This window comes from Cornus florida, unplaced genomic scaffold (assembly GCF_030987335.1).
Source record: "Cornus florida cultivar Cherokee Brave unplaced genomic scaffold, ASM3098733v1 CherokeeBrave_3.0.0_Hap2_Chr04, whole genome shotgun sequence".
Lineage (NCBI taxonomy): Eukaryota > Viridiplantae > Streptophyta > Magnoliopsida > Cornales > Cornaceae > Cornus > Cornus florida.
The window spans coordinates 80,551,191-80,569,434 of NW_026775574.1; the positions used below are offsets into that span (position 1 = coordinate 80,551,191).

Consider the following 18,244-nt stretch of genomic DNA (forward strand, 5'->3'; position numbering starts at 1 on the left):
AGATTCTTAGAAAGCTCTATTATCTGAAAATGTTAGGAGGAGGAGCAATTATTATTTGAAAGTGTAATATAATAGGCCAATCAAGCCGTGTCATTGACTGATCAAATGAATGTTCAGAAGATTAGTTGAATTAAAAATGAGTCCATTGGGTTGAGAATTTCAATGTGTGCCTGAGAATTTTCAACTGATTTTCTAGACCGTAAGTGTGGTGTGGCAACAAATCTTGGACCTTGCACACTGAGCTGAAATGTGACCTTTTGGCATTTCTGAATAATGTTCAAACATAGGGCCTTTCACACTGCTGAAATGTGACCTTTTGGCATTTCTGAATAATGCTCAAACTTAGAAAAGTCAATTCTAAACTTACTAAGGTTTGACCATTAGTGACTTGGATTGCTTTAAAATTTTGTTTTGGGAAACTAAAACAATTACACAACAATGATTATTCAAATCAATGTGAATTTTTTAACATTTGTGCACTTAGCTATGCATAGCTCAGTTCAAAATCATCCAATCACTTGGCCGCTTTGTACATGCTTGGTTTTATAACTGGTGGGAATGAACTGAAGGACTGCTGTTTAAATGAAAGCCGGTCATTCTTCAAGTATGTGTTGTGCGTCTCTCCTCCATCAAATTAGCATGACCTCCTGCATACACAATTTTCTTCTTGGACTAATATTTGACCCAATTTTCACACTACAAGTTTTTTAAAGGAGGAAAAAAAAAAAAAAAAAAAAAAAGAACAAGAAAAAAAGAACGTGAAATGATATGTTGATTGAATTTGGATGAAAAAAAAAAAAAAAAAAAAACCAGTCAGATTCAAATTGAATCTAACAATTTAAAACAAGAATTGAAGATGTTACATTGTTGTAGGATTCATGTCCTCCTCCTCCTCTTCTTCTTCTCTCTCTTGGTGTCAAATTTGTCCTATCAACAACATTGCAAAGAAACCGACACATGCGATGACCCTTTCTGCATTAAATCAATCATATCCTGACAATTATTACACTTTCTTGTTTATACTTCCTTGAATGTTAAATATAACATGTTATTAAATTTTTCATTCTTGAAACTTTCTTTTTTTCTTATTTTGTAGTACCTTTTTTCTTATGTGTGTTCTTCAATTTTATTAATAATGCTGCCTTTTTATTTGGGTATTTTTCTTTTTTGAGGCAAGCATACACAATTTCCACCAATGGGGAACATATGGAAGTTGCAACAGTCAAAACATCTTCCATTTGGGTTCTGTGGCTAAAATGGTTTTGTTATGCCTTGAAGGTTAAGATTAAACTAGTAGTTCAACTATGCATCTCCCAAATATGGTGGCTTGATTGAAGGAGAAATGGAAAATGGCTAACAATTCAGGTCTTGGTTGCTTCAACAGCGGCATGGGCTTGGTAGGAAGGAACCACAAGAGAGAATAATGTATGTGGTTCAAATTCAGTTTATATTGTTTTGGACCCTTTGTTGGCGGAAGCTATAGTGTATATCAATTGTAGAAGAAGTGATATGAGGAATGGACTGCATACTGAGTATGGTTCAAAGTGATGTGCGGAGCTTTGAATAGAGAGCTCATCTAAAGCTGGTTTCTAAAATCCATTTCATGGACTTTCTTCTCTTGGCTGAAGGTGCAATGCAAGGTTAGATATTTCTGATTCATGGGCATCAATTTCACTTCTATTATAAACTTTACACATTTTTTTTTTCATGTTTTCGTAATTTAGCATCAGCATGAAATTTGCACATTGTTTTCAAATTAATTTTTATTCAAGGACTCTGCTGTCTATATGAAAACTTATCAATCTTAAGTATGATAAGTTAATCCTATTAACAACGTACAAGAATTGAAAATGTTACATCAATGTAGGACTCATGGCCTCTTCTTCTTTCTTTCTTTCTTTTTTTTTTTTTTTTTCTCCTGTTTTTTTTTTCTTTCTTCTCTCTCTCTCTCTGCCAAATTTATCATATTAACAACACATGCCATCACCCTTCAGCAATTAAATCAATCATTTCTTCATTTTATAGCACTCCAAGCGAACTATGATAAAAAGAAGTGCATGATTTTCATAATGATCATGTATGTAGCTGTAGTAAAACAAACAAATAGCATTTTGACATTAAGCAGACAAAAGCAGTTACAATATTCAAAGCAATTGCCAAATACTTGAAGCATCAAAAGGACAGAAGTTTCTACCACTCATCGCGCCACCATTTCAGAAATGGTCAAACCATTTACTGAACGATCTTTTGAGCTACTTCCATTAGTTTCTGATGAAATTGCCTGAGGCACACTTCTTCCTGTTAAAAATGCTGGTTGCTTTGGAGCTGGTAAAGGCACAGTTTCATTGCTAAGCATGGAAATTACTTCTGACATTGTTGGCCTATCCTCTGCACTTTCTTGCACGCATAAAAGTCCCACATGAGTGATTCTCAATAAATGGTGTTCAGAGCACGAATTGCCTAGTGTTGGATCATTTAATTCCAATGCAGTCCCTTCTTTCCACAGCTCCCATGCCTGAGGCAATATTGTTTTCATTTCCATATTAAAATTATATTGATTTGTTATAGTTTAGAAAATGAAAATAAAAGAAATATACTTGGAGATACTTACATATCCTATTAGGTTTAGTGGACGATCAAGATGATAGAAGCTAGCATTTTTCCTACCACTCAAGATTTCAAGGACCAACACTCCAAAACTAAAGACATCAGATTTCACTGAGAAAATTCCTTCCATGGCATACTCAGGAGACATGTAACCGCTAAATCCAGTCATTGAAAAAAACTTAGGAGGTGAAGCACAAAAAATTTGTAAAGATTTAAAAGCTTCAATGTGTCAATCCATAGAGAACAACTTTTTACTTACTATGTTCCAACAACCCTGTTAGTGATTGCCTCCGTTTCGTTTGGCTTGAAAATTCTTGCCATCCCAAAATCTGATATCTTAGGGTTCATGTTTTCATCTAGCAGTACATTACTTGCTTTTAAATCTCTATGTATTACTCTCATTCTTGAGAATTTATGAAGGTAAAGCAATCCTTGAGCGACACCTTCAATGATGTTCAAACGTTTTTCCCAGTTTAATAGCTTTTGTTTAGCTTGGTCTGTATCAGCAAAAAACAATTTAGACAGAATTAGTGACATACATAGAGCTCAATTATGTAATAGCATAAATGAATTTGAAATGGTGTACTGCAAGAATTGAAACTAGGTAAGGTTAGAGATACTGCAAACCAAAGAGGAAGAAATCCAAGCTTTTGTTGGGCATGTACTCATAAATTAACATCTTCTCTTCTCCATGAATGCAACACCCCAGAAGTCGAACAAGATTTGTATGCTGGAGTTTGGCAATGAGTATAAGTTCGTTCTTGAACTCCACAAGTCCTTGCCCTGATGTTCTTGAAAGTCTCTTAATTGCTATTTCTCGGCCTTCAGGCAATCTTCCCTGTTATATATGATTCATGGATCATTGAAATATGTTGGACAAGTACTCATCAAGTGTGTTTTTTTTTTTTTTTTGGTTTAGTAAGTAGAAATCAACTTTGTTGACTAAAAAATGATATTTACCTTGTAAACTGGTCCAAAACCACCCTTTCCAAGCTTATTTTCCTCTGAGAAATTATCTGTGGCAGCAGCAATAGAGGCAAAGGTAAATATCTTCAAATTGCGACCTTCCCTCGCTTCATTTTCGGCCTCATTTCCATTGTTAAGGTTGTCTGAAGCTGTCAACTCAAATAAGTATTGTTCTTGCATTTTTTTCTCCTCTCCTGCAAGCGAAAACACTATTAATCCAACTAACCACTCACAAGCATATTCAGTCTCTAAATGTATACATATATGAAATAAGACATATACCTTCTTTTCTAAGCTTTCTCATTCTGGAATAGTAGAAGCAGCCTAAGCTAAGCATAAGTAGAGAAATAGCTACAGAAATAATTAACCATATCCACCACTTGTTTCCTGCATAAAAACCAAATGTCAAATGGCTCAATTCCCAACCGGTAAAGATTTTCATTACCACTATGCAACATGATTTACACCTCCACTGTTTATTTTGAACCCTTTCCGACTCAAATGCTTGGTGTTTTTCCTTCGTTTCCAGAACTTTCCAGTCCAATGACAATTATGAAAGGATTGCAATTTGATATAGAATAGGTTAGTCACCCTAGACCTCCATTATCCCACAACCTGCCTGAGTCAGATACGTGAGCATGCACCATTAGGAAATATAATATGGTGCTTAAGTTTTGCATTCAATCCAATCATCAATATGTGACAAAGGGTACACAATATCACTCAAGATGCTTTCCATCAAAAACTCAAACCTAAAGCATGGATCCTAAAGCCCTTCAATATCTCTAAAGGGATTATTGCCAGGTCAGTATAGTATGTTGACACTCATTTTGACAAAATTGTGTGGCAGTGACGTGGCGAGTAATTGGCTCACCATGTGGGGCTATTTTGTGATGATGTGGCAGCCATCATGTGAGTAAAGATTAAAACTACAGTAGTTTTTCATATGGGGAAGGAAATTACATTTTTTTTTTTTTGTGTTGTTGTTGTTGTTGTTGAATGGGTAAGCAGAAATTACATATTGTTGTTCCCAAAAGAATTGGGTAATTGACATGTGGGCCAAGGTTAAAAGGAGAATTTGATCAAGAGATAAAGACAATCCTTTTGTTGGATATATATAAACAGATAAATATCTATATTTAATGATTGGTTTCATCAGGAATCCAAAACAAATGATATGTGCATTCATGTAATGAAGAGATAGATATAAAGAGGCCCACGTGTTGATATGGAAACAGAATGCAGATCAGATATTCAGAAATTAATGGAGATAAAAGTAGAAGTACCTTTGGATGAATTTGATGGTTCTATGAATGAATTTGGTGGCTCTGTTGGCGAATTTTCTGGAACCATCACGTACTTTTTCTCAGTATCAGGGTCATCTAGTGTATAATTTAAATTCCCAAACCAAAACACACACCCTCCGCCCACGCCCATGCCGTAGTTGGTAAAGCCAACACAACTGCAATTGTTCCAGCACCTTTTCATACAATCACCACGGCTATGAAGGCTGCTCGCATTGCCGTCATAAGTTTCAGGAATATCTATGAAGGCTGCTCGCATTTGCTGAAACGTATCACCACGGCTCCTGCACTCAGGCACCGTAGAGTTCGCACAACCATCGTCTGATTGATAACCATAACAAAACTGATATGGGCTAAAGACAGCAGTCACACTATCTGAAGCAACAATTGTCCCATTTGGATATAGGTCCAACCCCGACAGCATTCTAAATCCATCATCACCACCAATATTAGAATAAGTGAAATAGCTCCCATCACTGTCTGAAACATAACTAAGGTTGAGATTGTAATTATTCAACAATAGCATATGTTCAAAATTCTGATCTTTCAATTCCCCACTAGTCCAATAAGGCTCTCCCCGATGCCGAATGACCAGCTGCCCAGACTCTTGGGTGGGTTCCCAGCTCAAAGTGAAAGCCCCAGTAGCCGGGCTATCATCTGTTAGCCAAGAAGTTAGAGTCCAATTCTGCCTAGTTGTAAGGTTATAACCAAGTTTCATACCGGGCAATAGTGTTCTGCTAGGATGATCAAAGCTCTGCCACAAAATAGTGTTATCAGTTTCATCCTTCACCACAAAGTTACCTGAATCTTTTAGCGTGGCACTAACATTTCCAGTCCCAACTTCATCAGAAATATTCACTACAGTACTTCCTCCATTCATAAGCTTCAACCTTCCTGTGCTATCAATAGTTACAACTCCAGAATTGTCCGAAATAGGGGTGTTAGGATTGGCAACCCATACAATCCCTTTTTGGTCATAAAAGTTGTTGGCGTACCATATTCCAAAATAAGTGAAATCTGTCGCGGTGAAAGTTGTTGCGGTGAAGAACCCTAAGTTGAAGTCCCCACCACCTTCAGAAACAAGAGGACTAGCAGAGGAATTGAATTCATCACCGCGTCGGATTGTGCTTGCTATAATGTTATGAGGAGGAACAATTATTATTTCAAATTGTTATATAACAGATCAATCAAGCCATGTAATTGACTGATCAAATGAAGGTTAAGTAGAAGTGTGACCTTTTTGACCCAAATTCTGTCAAGTCCACTTGAATAGTGAGAGGGATATATACTAGTCCTAATGGACAATTCAAAAGAGTAAATCTGTTTCTTGATAATGATCCTAAATTTTTTTGAAGAATATGAAATGAATTCTCTATTGTTAAATATGTATGTGGCGTTTTTTGCTTTGTGAAATGCACTTGTTTTCAATGCTATTATTCCAAAACAATGTTTTGGCAAACTAATAGAATTACAGCTACGATTATTCAAATCAGTCTGAAAATTTAACAGTTGTGAACTTAGGTAGGGTAGGATTTGTCGCGCCAGCTAGCTCAGTTCAATAAAATCTATTCCGCTTGGTTGCTTCGTAATAATATTTAAATGTATTTATAATTTTATTATCTTGAAAACTTAAGAAATCACTATTATGATCAGATGGAAGATCTCTTAACATTATTCATAAAGCATTTGGTTCAAAGTCTCAACTTTTAAGAAATCAATTAACTAAATATATATGTTATACCATGAAACCAGAAAAATAAATCTCAAAATTGAGATAATAGTGAACTAAAAGCTTCAATTTAAAAAGAGATATAATATTTTTTATTAAATTCTTCATTTCAAAATGTCTTTTTTCTTAAATTTTACACCTTTTATAGTGAATTATAACCAACAAGACAATAAATATATAGTGTAGAGTCAAAGATGCTTCACTGTTGATTATATAAAAAAATTATTTAGAGTCCGAAATTTGAACAAGCAAATGAGATAAGAGTATGGACTACACCAGCCCTCTATTTCATTGGGCAGTTCGGAATTCAGACTCCGTATATGTTTAAGTAAATATCAGGGGCTCTTTGGTATTTAAGGATAATGAATTTCTTATGCGAATTGGGTTTGTCTATTGTTGAGGGCTTTCTTGGTTCAGTATCTCTTCTCATTTAACTGAAAAACTAACAGTAAAAAATTTTATTTAGTTTTAACAACAAAGTTTTTAAAAAAAAATAAAATCTTTATATTTCTCTGAGAGATCTTAAAACTTGTTTTATTTTATTTATTCTTTGTTGTTGAGTGAACCAGACGAATTCTTACTTTCTTAATTATCTCAATTCTTAGAAGTACTAAAATTTTTATTGCTTATTATTGAGGTGGACGTTAGTTATCGGGAATATTCTACTGGACACAAATCATAACCTGTGAAGTAGAACAGGTTGCCCATGATTATAGAGAGTTGTTTCACTATCAGAAAAAAGCCAAATGGGCAAGGTGACACAATTTTTGAGGTACTTTCGACTAGCCTGTTTTGACTCTGAAAGATCCCTTCCCGATTGGAAATGAGTCAACCCGGAAAAGCTGCTGATGTACGTTACTTTTTGGTCAAATTCCATCATTTAAACTGCCTAGAAATTGTGTTTTATGATTTTAAAATTTTCAAAAAAAATGCGAATTTTTCTCTTTTTATTTTTGATATATAGTAGTTTTTAGTGGTTATGCTTTTTATCTTCTTCTTTTTTCATAATTCTTAGAGATGTTAAATTTCCTAATTCCATGAGGTTTTCTTAATTATAAATACATGCACTACAGAAGCTGAATATTCATTGATTAATAATATTTTCAAAATTCTTTTTGTCTATACTTTGCGGATAAAAAGTTGTTTATTGTTTATTTATTAATGTTCATAACTTCCTCTTTTTCAACCTCTACCACCATTGATTCTTGTCTCAAATGATATATAAACTAATTCTGAAAATTATGTTAACATGAGGAATAATAATTCAATCAAACCTCTAATAAATTATGTTTCTCGTGTGTTTAATTCCAAAGACACGTTAGCTTAAGAATGAATGATCTACTTGAAGAATTTAGGGATAGAAAAAGGATACAGTGTTAGAGAATTATCGAAGGGCTAGAAATTATTTCAAAATAGCTTAACTAATATTCTTATTGTTGGAATAATAGTTTTATTTCGTTCAAGGTATAGACTTAAGTTTGTAACATTAGCTTAGAATATTTATTCATTAGGATCATCACATTACTTGTGGATTCCAATCCGATTCGGAAGCCTACCGTTTAGAGAGAGAAGAGAATATGAAAAGTCATACTATAAGTCTGTTATGGAAACGGTCTCGGCTAGATTTCAGGCCATGCTCGACTTTTCTAAGCTGTTATATATATATATATATATATATATATATGAAAAGTTTTTGCCATTTTTCCAAACAACACGTTAAATAGATATTTAATATTTTATGGTTAGTGTATCTTATCCAAAAATGTTTTTAGTGTTGAAGTAAAAAAAGTGAATGAGAGAGAGAGAGAAAGAAAGAAAGAATTTTGGGCTAATATTAAATTTCTATATTGGTTGGGATTTATTGTAAAACATGAATGAGAATAAAAAAAAGGAAGCAAAAAAAAGTCATATAAAGATGTAAATCTTTGAGGGCCAATATTAAATTTATGTATCAATTGAGTTCAACAAAACGAGCGAGGAGAGAGCAAAAAAAAAAAAATTAATATAAAATCGGAATGAATGATGATAGAGAGAAAAAAGAAATTATTTTAAGATATAAATATTCGAGCCCTAATATAAAATCAAAATTAGTGGGAGAGACAAAAAATAATAATAATAATAAATAAATAAATTATTTTAGGATATAAATCTTTGCATAATAAATTTTTTTTTTATATTTATTAGAGTTTAACAATACTAAGAAATAATTATAGTACAACTTAATATAAAAAAAATTTAAAATTTTGAGCTCTTAGCATGGACTTTAGGCGACCGCCTAAGTGGCCTGCCAAGGTATTACTTATGTAAACAATGCATACCAGATTCAGAAATTAATGGAGATAAAAGTAGACTTACCAGCAACCAGCACGTACTTCATCACAGTATTAGGTACCAGTTCTAGTGAATTAGTAAACCTCCCACTCCAAAACGTACAGCCCACTCCATCTTCGAAGCTGGAAAAGCCGGTACAACTGCAATTGTTCCAGCAACTTTTCATACAATCATGGATACTTAGACTACGATTTTGGTCAGAATGAGGGTCGCCAAGAGAGTTTGCTCGCCTTTGCTGAAAGGTTTTACCATGGCTCCTGCAGATGGGCACCGGAAAGTTTGCACAACCATTGTCTGATTGATAACCATAACAGAACTCATATGGGGTGATAATAAAATCACTCGCAACAATTTGCCCGTTTGGTTTCAGGTCCCACTGCATCCTTTCATCAGCAACAGGAAAAGTGAAGTAGCTCCCATCACTAGCTGAAACATAACTAAGGTTGTAATGAAAAGGAAAATAATTTGCATTCAACAATGGCATGTATTTAAAACTCTGGTCTTTCAGATCTCCACTAATCCAATAACGCTCTCCTCGACGCCAGATGACCAACTGCCCAGACTCTTGGGTGCGTTCCCAGCTCAAAGTGAAAGCCCCGGTAGCCGGGATATCATCACTCAACCAAGATGTTAGAGTCCAATTCTGCCTAGTTGTGATGTTATAACCAAGTTTCATACCGGGCAATTGAGTGCTGCCAGGATGATCAAAGCTCTGCCACAAAGTCCTGTCAGTTTCATCCTTCACCACAAAGTTACCGGAATCTTCTATTGTGGCACTAACATTTCCAGTCCCAACTTGATCAGAAATATTCACAAGACTACTCCCTCCACTCATGATCTGCAACCTTCCTGTGCTATCAAAACTGAGAACTCCAGAATTGTTCAAAATAGGTGTGTTAGGATTGGCAATCCATACCTTCCTTTGTCGGTAATCATTGGTGTACCATATTCCTAAATAACTAGATGCAGTCGCGGTGATATTGAAGAATCCTAAGGTGAATTTCCCACCTTCAGAAACGAGAGAACTAACAGAGGACTTGAGTTCATCACCGCGTCGAATTGTGCTTGCTCCTGCTACTCCTGCTACGAGGGAGGAATCGAATTCGAGGCAGCACAAGAATGTGAAAATTAGCAGCAACATTAGATTCATAGAACCTGCCATTTGGGTAGCCATAGCCAGAAGCAGTTTGTGTATAGAAAGCTGTGTGTCAAATGAAGATTCAGAAGATTAGCTGACTTAAGATGTGTGGCAGAGAGTTTTAAGCTGATTCTCTTGACCTAAGGGTGGGGAGGCTACAAATCTTGGACCTATCAAATGAGCTGAATGTGACTTTTTTTTCACCCAAATTCTGTCATGTCCACTTGAATAGTGAGAGGCATATACCAGTTCTAATGGACAATTCAAAAGGGTTTTGAATCTTTTGATATTAATTAAAGGGCTAAGAATATAAAACAACTTACTTTTAGAGCAAATCACATCCTTCTATTTTAAAATTTTAAAAACGTTGCAAACTAGAGCTTTTCGATAGTTAACTGTTAGAAAAGTACCGTTAACAAACCATGTGTCTCGCACATGATTAATGAATTGTATTAACTACTGAAAATGCCCTTCTTTGATTGAATTTTTTTACTATTTTTTAACTGAATCTTTACATTAATTGAATTTTGTTTACTATTTTTACTATTTAAATAGAAAAAATGTCCTTCTTTGATTGAATTTTTTACTATTTTTTAACTGAATATTTACATTAATTGAATTTTGTTTACTATTTTTACTATTTAAATAGAAAAAATTCCCTTCTTTAACTGAATTTGTTAAATAAAGGCCATAATAGTCATTTTACATTAATTGAATTTTTTACTATTTTTTATTTTAATTGTAGGAAGGGCATTTTAGTATTTGTATCATTCTATTAACGGCCAAATGATGAAAGATCCTTATTCACCCCTAAAATAAACATTAGGGGGTTTTCAAAACCTATAAGGATTATATGAGTTATATGCATGCTACAATGATGTTAAATGCTCGTGACCTTAATTAAATCTATATCAAGCATTTTTAGACTGATTAAAAAACGTGTCATTTTCTAATGGTTAAATCCTACTCTTTTTTGCTTGTGAACTCATTTGCTAGTATATCCAAAATATATATCGATCAACTTGTGGAAATGTTAAACATTAGTGTCGTCATCTGTATATAGCTGCAACTTTGCCGCAATAATAATCTTTACAATAAGGTCAAGAAAAATGGTTTCTTATGGCAGTTCGAAGCCAATAATTGTTTAGTAAAGAAATGGATGACAAATTAGTGTGGTTCAACAATTTTGGCCATTTAATTTTCCCATTTCATTAGTTTCTGATGAAATTGCCTTGTAACTTCAAAGCTGATTAATTGATAGAAGTTCTCTCTACGGCATCATATGCCAGACCAGGTCTTCTCCTCAAGTCAAGGTCATTGATGCATTAACGTATCTAAGAAGGGAGTCTGTCCTTGGACACATAAGACATAATATACAATTCTGTTATAGAAAGGGACTCAGCTAGATCCAGTCCACGCTTTGATTCCAAAGAATATGAACACAACGACTTTGTAATTAATCAGGCAATTAATATCCTCCACCAATGAAAATTTGGCTAGAATTGGATTGATTTGACTTTAATGAAAATAATTGGTCATGGTGGTTGCAAAATAAATGCCCAGGGAAACTCATTCACATGTGGCTGGAATTGGATTGACTTAGTTTATTGAAAGTTTTCCTTTTCTCACTTACCATTCCACCACTTATACCCGAGAATTATTTTGTAGGACTCATTAGCCATTAATGACATTGGATATGGACATGTTAGGAAAATCATATAAAACAAAAAAAAAAATTGTCTACTGTTTGCTTTTGAATAGGCAAAAAATATTTGTCACATTAATCTACCATTGATCCTTGTCTTTTAAAATAATTATAGTAGAAGCACAATTAAGGAAAAATTAAGAATAATCTTTTGGTGTTAACATGTCACGGTCACTTATTGTTCTTTATATTCAATAATCACCTTAGTTTGAATGATTGAGAACTCAATTCTCAAAGGGGTAATAGAAGTGTGCATAATAAATTTGGATAATATTTTGGGTAGCAACCACGTGATAGACATAACAACTCTCAATTTGTTCAAATACACGAAAAATTGAGTGTTTCTATGTCTATTTATTAAGTAAGGTACCACATATTGTTAGGTACCGCTAAATATTGTAGACTTTTGCATTGAAGTTAGATATATGAATATATATTGTCACATTTAATAAATTACAAAAAAATTAAAAAAATAAAAAACCTATAAATAAAAGACATTAAATAGTTCAACTACCCTGGGCATTGCAAGCCTTTCACAATTGCTCATGGACCACTTAATTTAGACCTCATTCGCATGTGAGAATTGGATTGACTTGTATGCTTCATAATGCAGAAAAAGTTTTCTGATATTAGCAAGTTAAATATCATTTGGTGTTTATTCAAATAATTGCGTTTGATACAAATTAATAAAATTTTAATTCAGAATGACATTACTTATCACTAAAAATATTGAATGGAGACCTTAATTAAATCTATATCAAGCATTTTTAGACTGATTAAAAAACGTGTCATTTTGTAATGGCTAAATGACTCTTTTTTGCTTGTGAACTCATTTGCTAGTATATCTAAAATATATGTGGATCAACTTGTGGAAATGTTAAACATTAGTGTCGTCATCTGTATATGTAACTTTGCCGCAATAATAATCCTTACAATAAGGTCAAGAAAAATGGTTTCTTATGGCAGTTCGAAGCCAATAATTGTTTAGTAAAGAAATGGATGACAAATTAGTGTGGTTCAACAATTTTTGCCATTTAATTTTCCCATTTCATTAATTTCCAGATGAAATTGCCTTATTACTTCAAAGCTGATTGATAGAAGTTCTCTCTACGGCATCATATGCCAGGCCATGCTTTGATTCCAAAGAATATGAACACGACTACATTGTATAAATTTTCTAGTCTCAATTGAATTTCTGCAATGACCTTTAGTTGGCCCCCACCCTATGGTTTTGAGTTCGACTTCTCTTCTCCCTAACTAACTACTAATCCTCCATCCATTGCCGAAATAAAAAAATCAAAAAATAAAAAAATCAATTAATACTTTATGTATATTCCGTCTCTCTTTAATATCTGAATTCTCAATCCTCATGTCTCACAAGCTTATCTGTATACATGCACTAGTCAACCTTATCTTTTATTTCATAAGAATCATAACCTTATATTTTATTTAATAGCCGTAAATAAACCCAACTATTTATAAAATACTTTATTTTTTTTTTTCAGAATGAAAAAAATATCATATATCATTTCAAAAGTACAAAGGCCAAGTCAATGACAGTACAGAGGCAAAAAGTCAAGCCAGAAAAGACATACAAATCATGAAACAATTCAATAAAACAAAAAATATGCTCCAGATCTATGTACAAGTCATGAAGTAAAGTAATAAAATAAAGAATATGCTCCAGATCTGTGGAGAAATTAGAGCCTAAAATTCTGCAACAGAACCAACATGGGTTGGAAAAACGCAGCAAACTAGAGTAACCTAAAGATCAGGTCATCATCAAGGCAACAGCTCCAAAACTACAGCCACAAGGCGCTCTGATACCTAAGAAATCCAGCACAAAATCAAATCAAGGAGAAAAAGATCAAATCTAGACGGGAAAAAACTAAAACCGGCCCAAACCGGAGATTTAGTCGGAGAAAACAACAGATCCATCCATGTGATCCGAAAACGAATCCAACATGAACAGATCTAGCCAAACAAAACAAAAACAACGTAAAAAAACACCCATGAAGTATACTTATTAAAACACGCTGAGTTTATTGCAGCCGTAAAAGGCAATCATCATCCCCCACTCTCATGGAAAGGAGCAAGGAGGCATAGAGTGAAAAAGACGAAAGGAGTTAGAGAGAGAAAGTGAGAGAGACGTGGGTGAGAAAGTTGGGAGAGTCTCCACTTTTTAACTAGTAAAAAATGGCATGTTGATAATGACGCTTCTCATGAGGTCTATTTGTAACAATTGTGCATAACAACCCTCAAATTTAATTTAATTTTTTTGGTAAGTAAAAGAAATCCATTTTTTAATTTATTTAATTAGATGAGCCTTGAATCTTATTATGAAATGAGTCTTGAATCATATTAGAGCAGTAATATTTACACCAAACACTTGCAATGAATTACTTAACCGAATAATTTTTAATTGGTTATTTATACCGAATATTATTTCCTTATTTGTTATAAAATTGACCAATTAAAATTAAAAATAAATCTAATAATTCACTGCAACTATTCAATATAAGAGTCATTTTCCATCATATTATGCTCATGCAGTCATATCTCACTAATGAATAAGGCTTAACAATCAATATATATATTTTTATTGAGAAATGATATAAAAATTAAATGGCTATATAGGACACTACACAAACAGACTATAAATCAAATTACTTGGTTGAATTCATGTGAGGTTTGCATGATGTTTTTATTTTATTTTATTTTATTATTATTAATCTTTTTTCCTTCTGTGATCCTATCGGGGTCTTCAAAAATCAGTTAAATGAAAGAAAAATGATAAATATGGTATTCCTTTTTCATTTCTTATATTGAGTGAGACATATATGCTATGTTTGGTTGAAGAGAAGGGCTAAGGGGATGGAAGAGCGATGGGATGAATGATAGATGAACTTTTTCCTATTTTTTTTAGTTGGAAAGAAAAGAAGAGAAAATAAATCAAGGAGGGATGGGATCAAGCATCCCTCTTTATTTTATGTGCGAAGAGGGGAGAGTAAAAATGGATTACTACCTACTACTATTTAATGCACAATTTTATCCTTTTCAAAAAAATTCTACCTATATAATTTTATATATTGAGGATGTATGGGTAAAAAGATTATAAAAACTTTTTTTTCCTTCCTTTCAAAAGAAAAAATATCACTCAATCCATCCTTTCAATTATTCATTTCATTAAATCAAATAAAAAATAAGAAAGACATCTTCTATTCCCTGTATATTTCATCTCCTTCCCTCTAACTGTAACTGAATACAACATTAATATAAGCCAAAAACTTTTAAGGCGTATGTGATTTACTATGTGAACACAATGCAAGTGGTCAAGTGGTAGGATATTGATGAGAAATTAGGCAACCGAATATGGACGATATTTGCAGGCATTACACATTTTTTTTACAACAGCTCCGTCTAAAATATTTTTTAAAGTGGAAGGATATTGATGAGAAATTAGGCAACCGAATATGGACGATATTTGCAGGCATTACACATTATTTTTACAACAACTCTGTCTAAAATATTTTATAAAAAATATTTTTTTTATTTTTTGGTATTTGATTGTCATAAAATATTTATGAAGAAAAAAATTATTAAAATTTAACAAAAATAAATTATCCATCAATTTTTAGCAAGTTATTTTACATGCCCTATCAATGGACTCGATTTTAACATTGACCTAAACATTTGCCAAACGTAGACAAAGTAAAAATAAAAAAATATTTTATCTAAAAAAAATATATATATTTTACGTCGAAACAAACTGAGCCTAAACATCAAAGATTTGTGTTCATAAAGTTTTTCAAGTCACGGTAAAACTTGATCAATTAAGAATGTAAAACCAAATATTGGGCTGTTGACAGAGAGTTGCGCTCCAAAGACTCCTGTTGTTTGATGAAAATTCAGAACTAGGAAAAAAATTAATGTTTATTATAAGCATGGTCAAACACTACTACAGTATTTCTGACTTGCATTTTGACCTTTACAATTGTTAGCAGACGACGGCTTTAAGTAGTAATCGAATATTCACAGTGATTCAATTTTTATTTTTTTATTTTTTATTTTTTTATTTTTTTCATAGTGATTCAAAATTACGATGTGGCATATCTTGGGTCCTAAGTATATGATGGAATGAAATTTGGAATAGTTATAATATATAGGTATATTTGACATATTTTATAAAAGGCAACAGTCTTATTTCTTAGTTGGTTTTTTCCGTTCATATTTGGAGAGATGAAAATTTATAAATTACTAATGATGACTCATCTATAATTTTTTCTCTATCTTCTGCTGTCTACAATAGAAATGAAAAAAAAGGTGTGAATAGAAAATAGGAAGAAATAAATGAACTTCTTTGTTCAGTAGAAATGATTGAAATAATAAATAAATAAATAAAGTGAATAGTAATGTTGACTTATCCTTCTTTTTTTACAAATTTTCATTCGTTCCAGTGAAGACAAGTGGATAATTATATGTGACCGGAAAAAAAAAAATGGACAATTATATAAGTTTTATATTAATTACCGTCATAAATTATACAAATTTTAAATTATAGTATTAATCTCTATAAATTACAATATTATAAATATTATTGATTATAATGGTAAAAACAATTAAAACTTTTTTTACTTTTTTCTTTACTAATATAGAAAATTATAAGTTTATTATTTTCTCTTATATCCAACCAAACAAAATGAATACCGAACAGAGCATTGTCCTCGAAGAAAGTTTTCCGTCCCTCTTTCTTTCTTCCTTCCGTCTCATCCCTTTCCTTGTTATCTCTGGTAACGGATAGAGCATCGGTCACTAAGAGGAGTTGGAACATCACATGCACTATAGCAGGTGTACCTTGGGTGATTTAGCTTTATGTGCTCTAGCATCAAATCGATCGAGCAGATTCCTTGTTGGGCGCGCAATCGAACCATCAAAGTTACTACTATTGATATTTGAGTAGTGATACTCACGCCGAACAGAGAATTGCCGAATTTTTAATTTGTTATTTATACCAAATACAACTAAGTGATGGCTCTACTTCCTTATTTATTGCATAATTGTCCAATTAAAAAAATATGTATAACAATTAGGTGCAAAAATCATTTTTCTTGATATTTAGAATGATACAGAGATTAATTGGTATGTGTTAAACAAAATGAAGCAAGCTAGTAGTGTTTCTTTAATTGACATACACCAAATAAGTGAAAAGGATTGGCTCTATGTGGACAGTGATACTAAAGCCTTGTGCTTGTATATTATAAAGAATAGGATGCAAAAAAAAATATCATTAATAAAATAAAATAAAATAAATAATTTTAAAAAATGTGTTGCCTTGATTTTGTGTCCAGCTGAAGAGTAACTAGATCAAAATTTAAATTTTGATAAAAATCCAAAATTCATTTGATAACAATTTGTGTCAAATCAGATTCATTTATTTAATTATTATTATTATTATTATTATCATCATCTATGTACATATATAATTAAGGGAGCCTCATACATTTACAAGAAAATATACTCCATCTATCATTTAGAGAGTAAATACTATTAGTAGCTATAGAGAATTTTTAAAGAGAAAAAAATATTAGAAAGAGAGATAATAGCAGCAGCCACAAATAAATATGTTTTTAAGAAAAAAAAAATAAGTTAGAGAGAATATGGCAGCGAGATATTTTAGAGAGAGAGATATATATATATGATAGGGTAAAATAAAACCTACTTTGACCTAATAATAGAAGTAACCAAGTGTTGACCAGCCGCCAGATCTCTTCAACTTCCCTATGATTACGGGTCTGCGATAGAGATGACGACATTCAGTTAACGACAATAATTGAAGTGGTTATTAATGATAAGCAGAATCTCAACAAGCGGGATTCAGTTCAATAGCGTACATCGACAAAACACCAAAAATACAAGGGACGGTGGAATGAGGTAGTTATACAAAAAATCTTATTTCAGCTATTACAGTTTAATTATCTTTCTAAACCCCCACTAACTTGATCGTCGGAGGGTCTACGACCGGGACCACACCGGTACCTGACTTAGTCGCCTTCATTTTACAGGAAACGGTGTCCTACCAGGCCGCGGCGAATTTGAACCCCAAGAGTTGGCGCCGTTTGTGGGAAACAACGATTCCCTTAAATCAATAAATTATTCTGTTGGGTATATGCATTTGTGGTTTGGTATGGTAACTGGAGAAAAAACATCATTGTAGGGATCTAGTCAAAGAAAAGGGTTGGGTGAACACCCAGACGGCCTGAATGACCAGGAACGGCTTGCAGCATTGGAATTATAGGTCCAAACTCTGAATCAGGGTATGAACCAGTTGATCCAGCAAAATGCAGCAATCCTGTAACATCTTATCCCAGCAGGACCACCACCTCAACAAGAATTGTTCAACCCATATCCTCCCAATCTGAATAATGGGGGATAAAACGAGGAGGACTGAGAAAACGATCCTCCTT

At 33.0% G+C, this 18,244-nt stretch overlaps 1 protein-coding gene across 1 annotated transcript; it reads right to left on the reverse strand.

Moving 5' to 3' along the window:
* Positions 1 to 2,061: 2,061 nt before the first annotated feature.
* On the reverse strand, positions 2,062 to 10,208 carry LOC132305196 (G-type lectin S-receptor-like serine/threonine-protein kinase CES101). The gene is made up of 8 exons (XM_059802870.1): positions 8,962 to 10,208; positions 4,860 to 6,035; positions 3,856 to 3,960; positions 3,568 to 3,767; positions 3,235 to 3,445; positions 2,867 to 3,104; positions 2,612 to 2,762; positions 2,062 to 2,515 (listed from the first exon to the last, which is right to left on the reverse strand). Exons 1-8 carry the CDS (start codon positions 10,109 to 10,111, stop codon positions 2,198 to 2,200), a joined length of 3,549 nt encoding a protein of 1,182 aa, XP_059658853.1. The 5' UTR covers positions 10,112 to 10,208; the 3' UTR covers positions 2,062 to 2,197.
* Between the last annotated feature and the right edge of the window lie 8,036 nt (positions 10,209 to 18,244).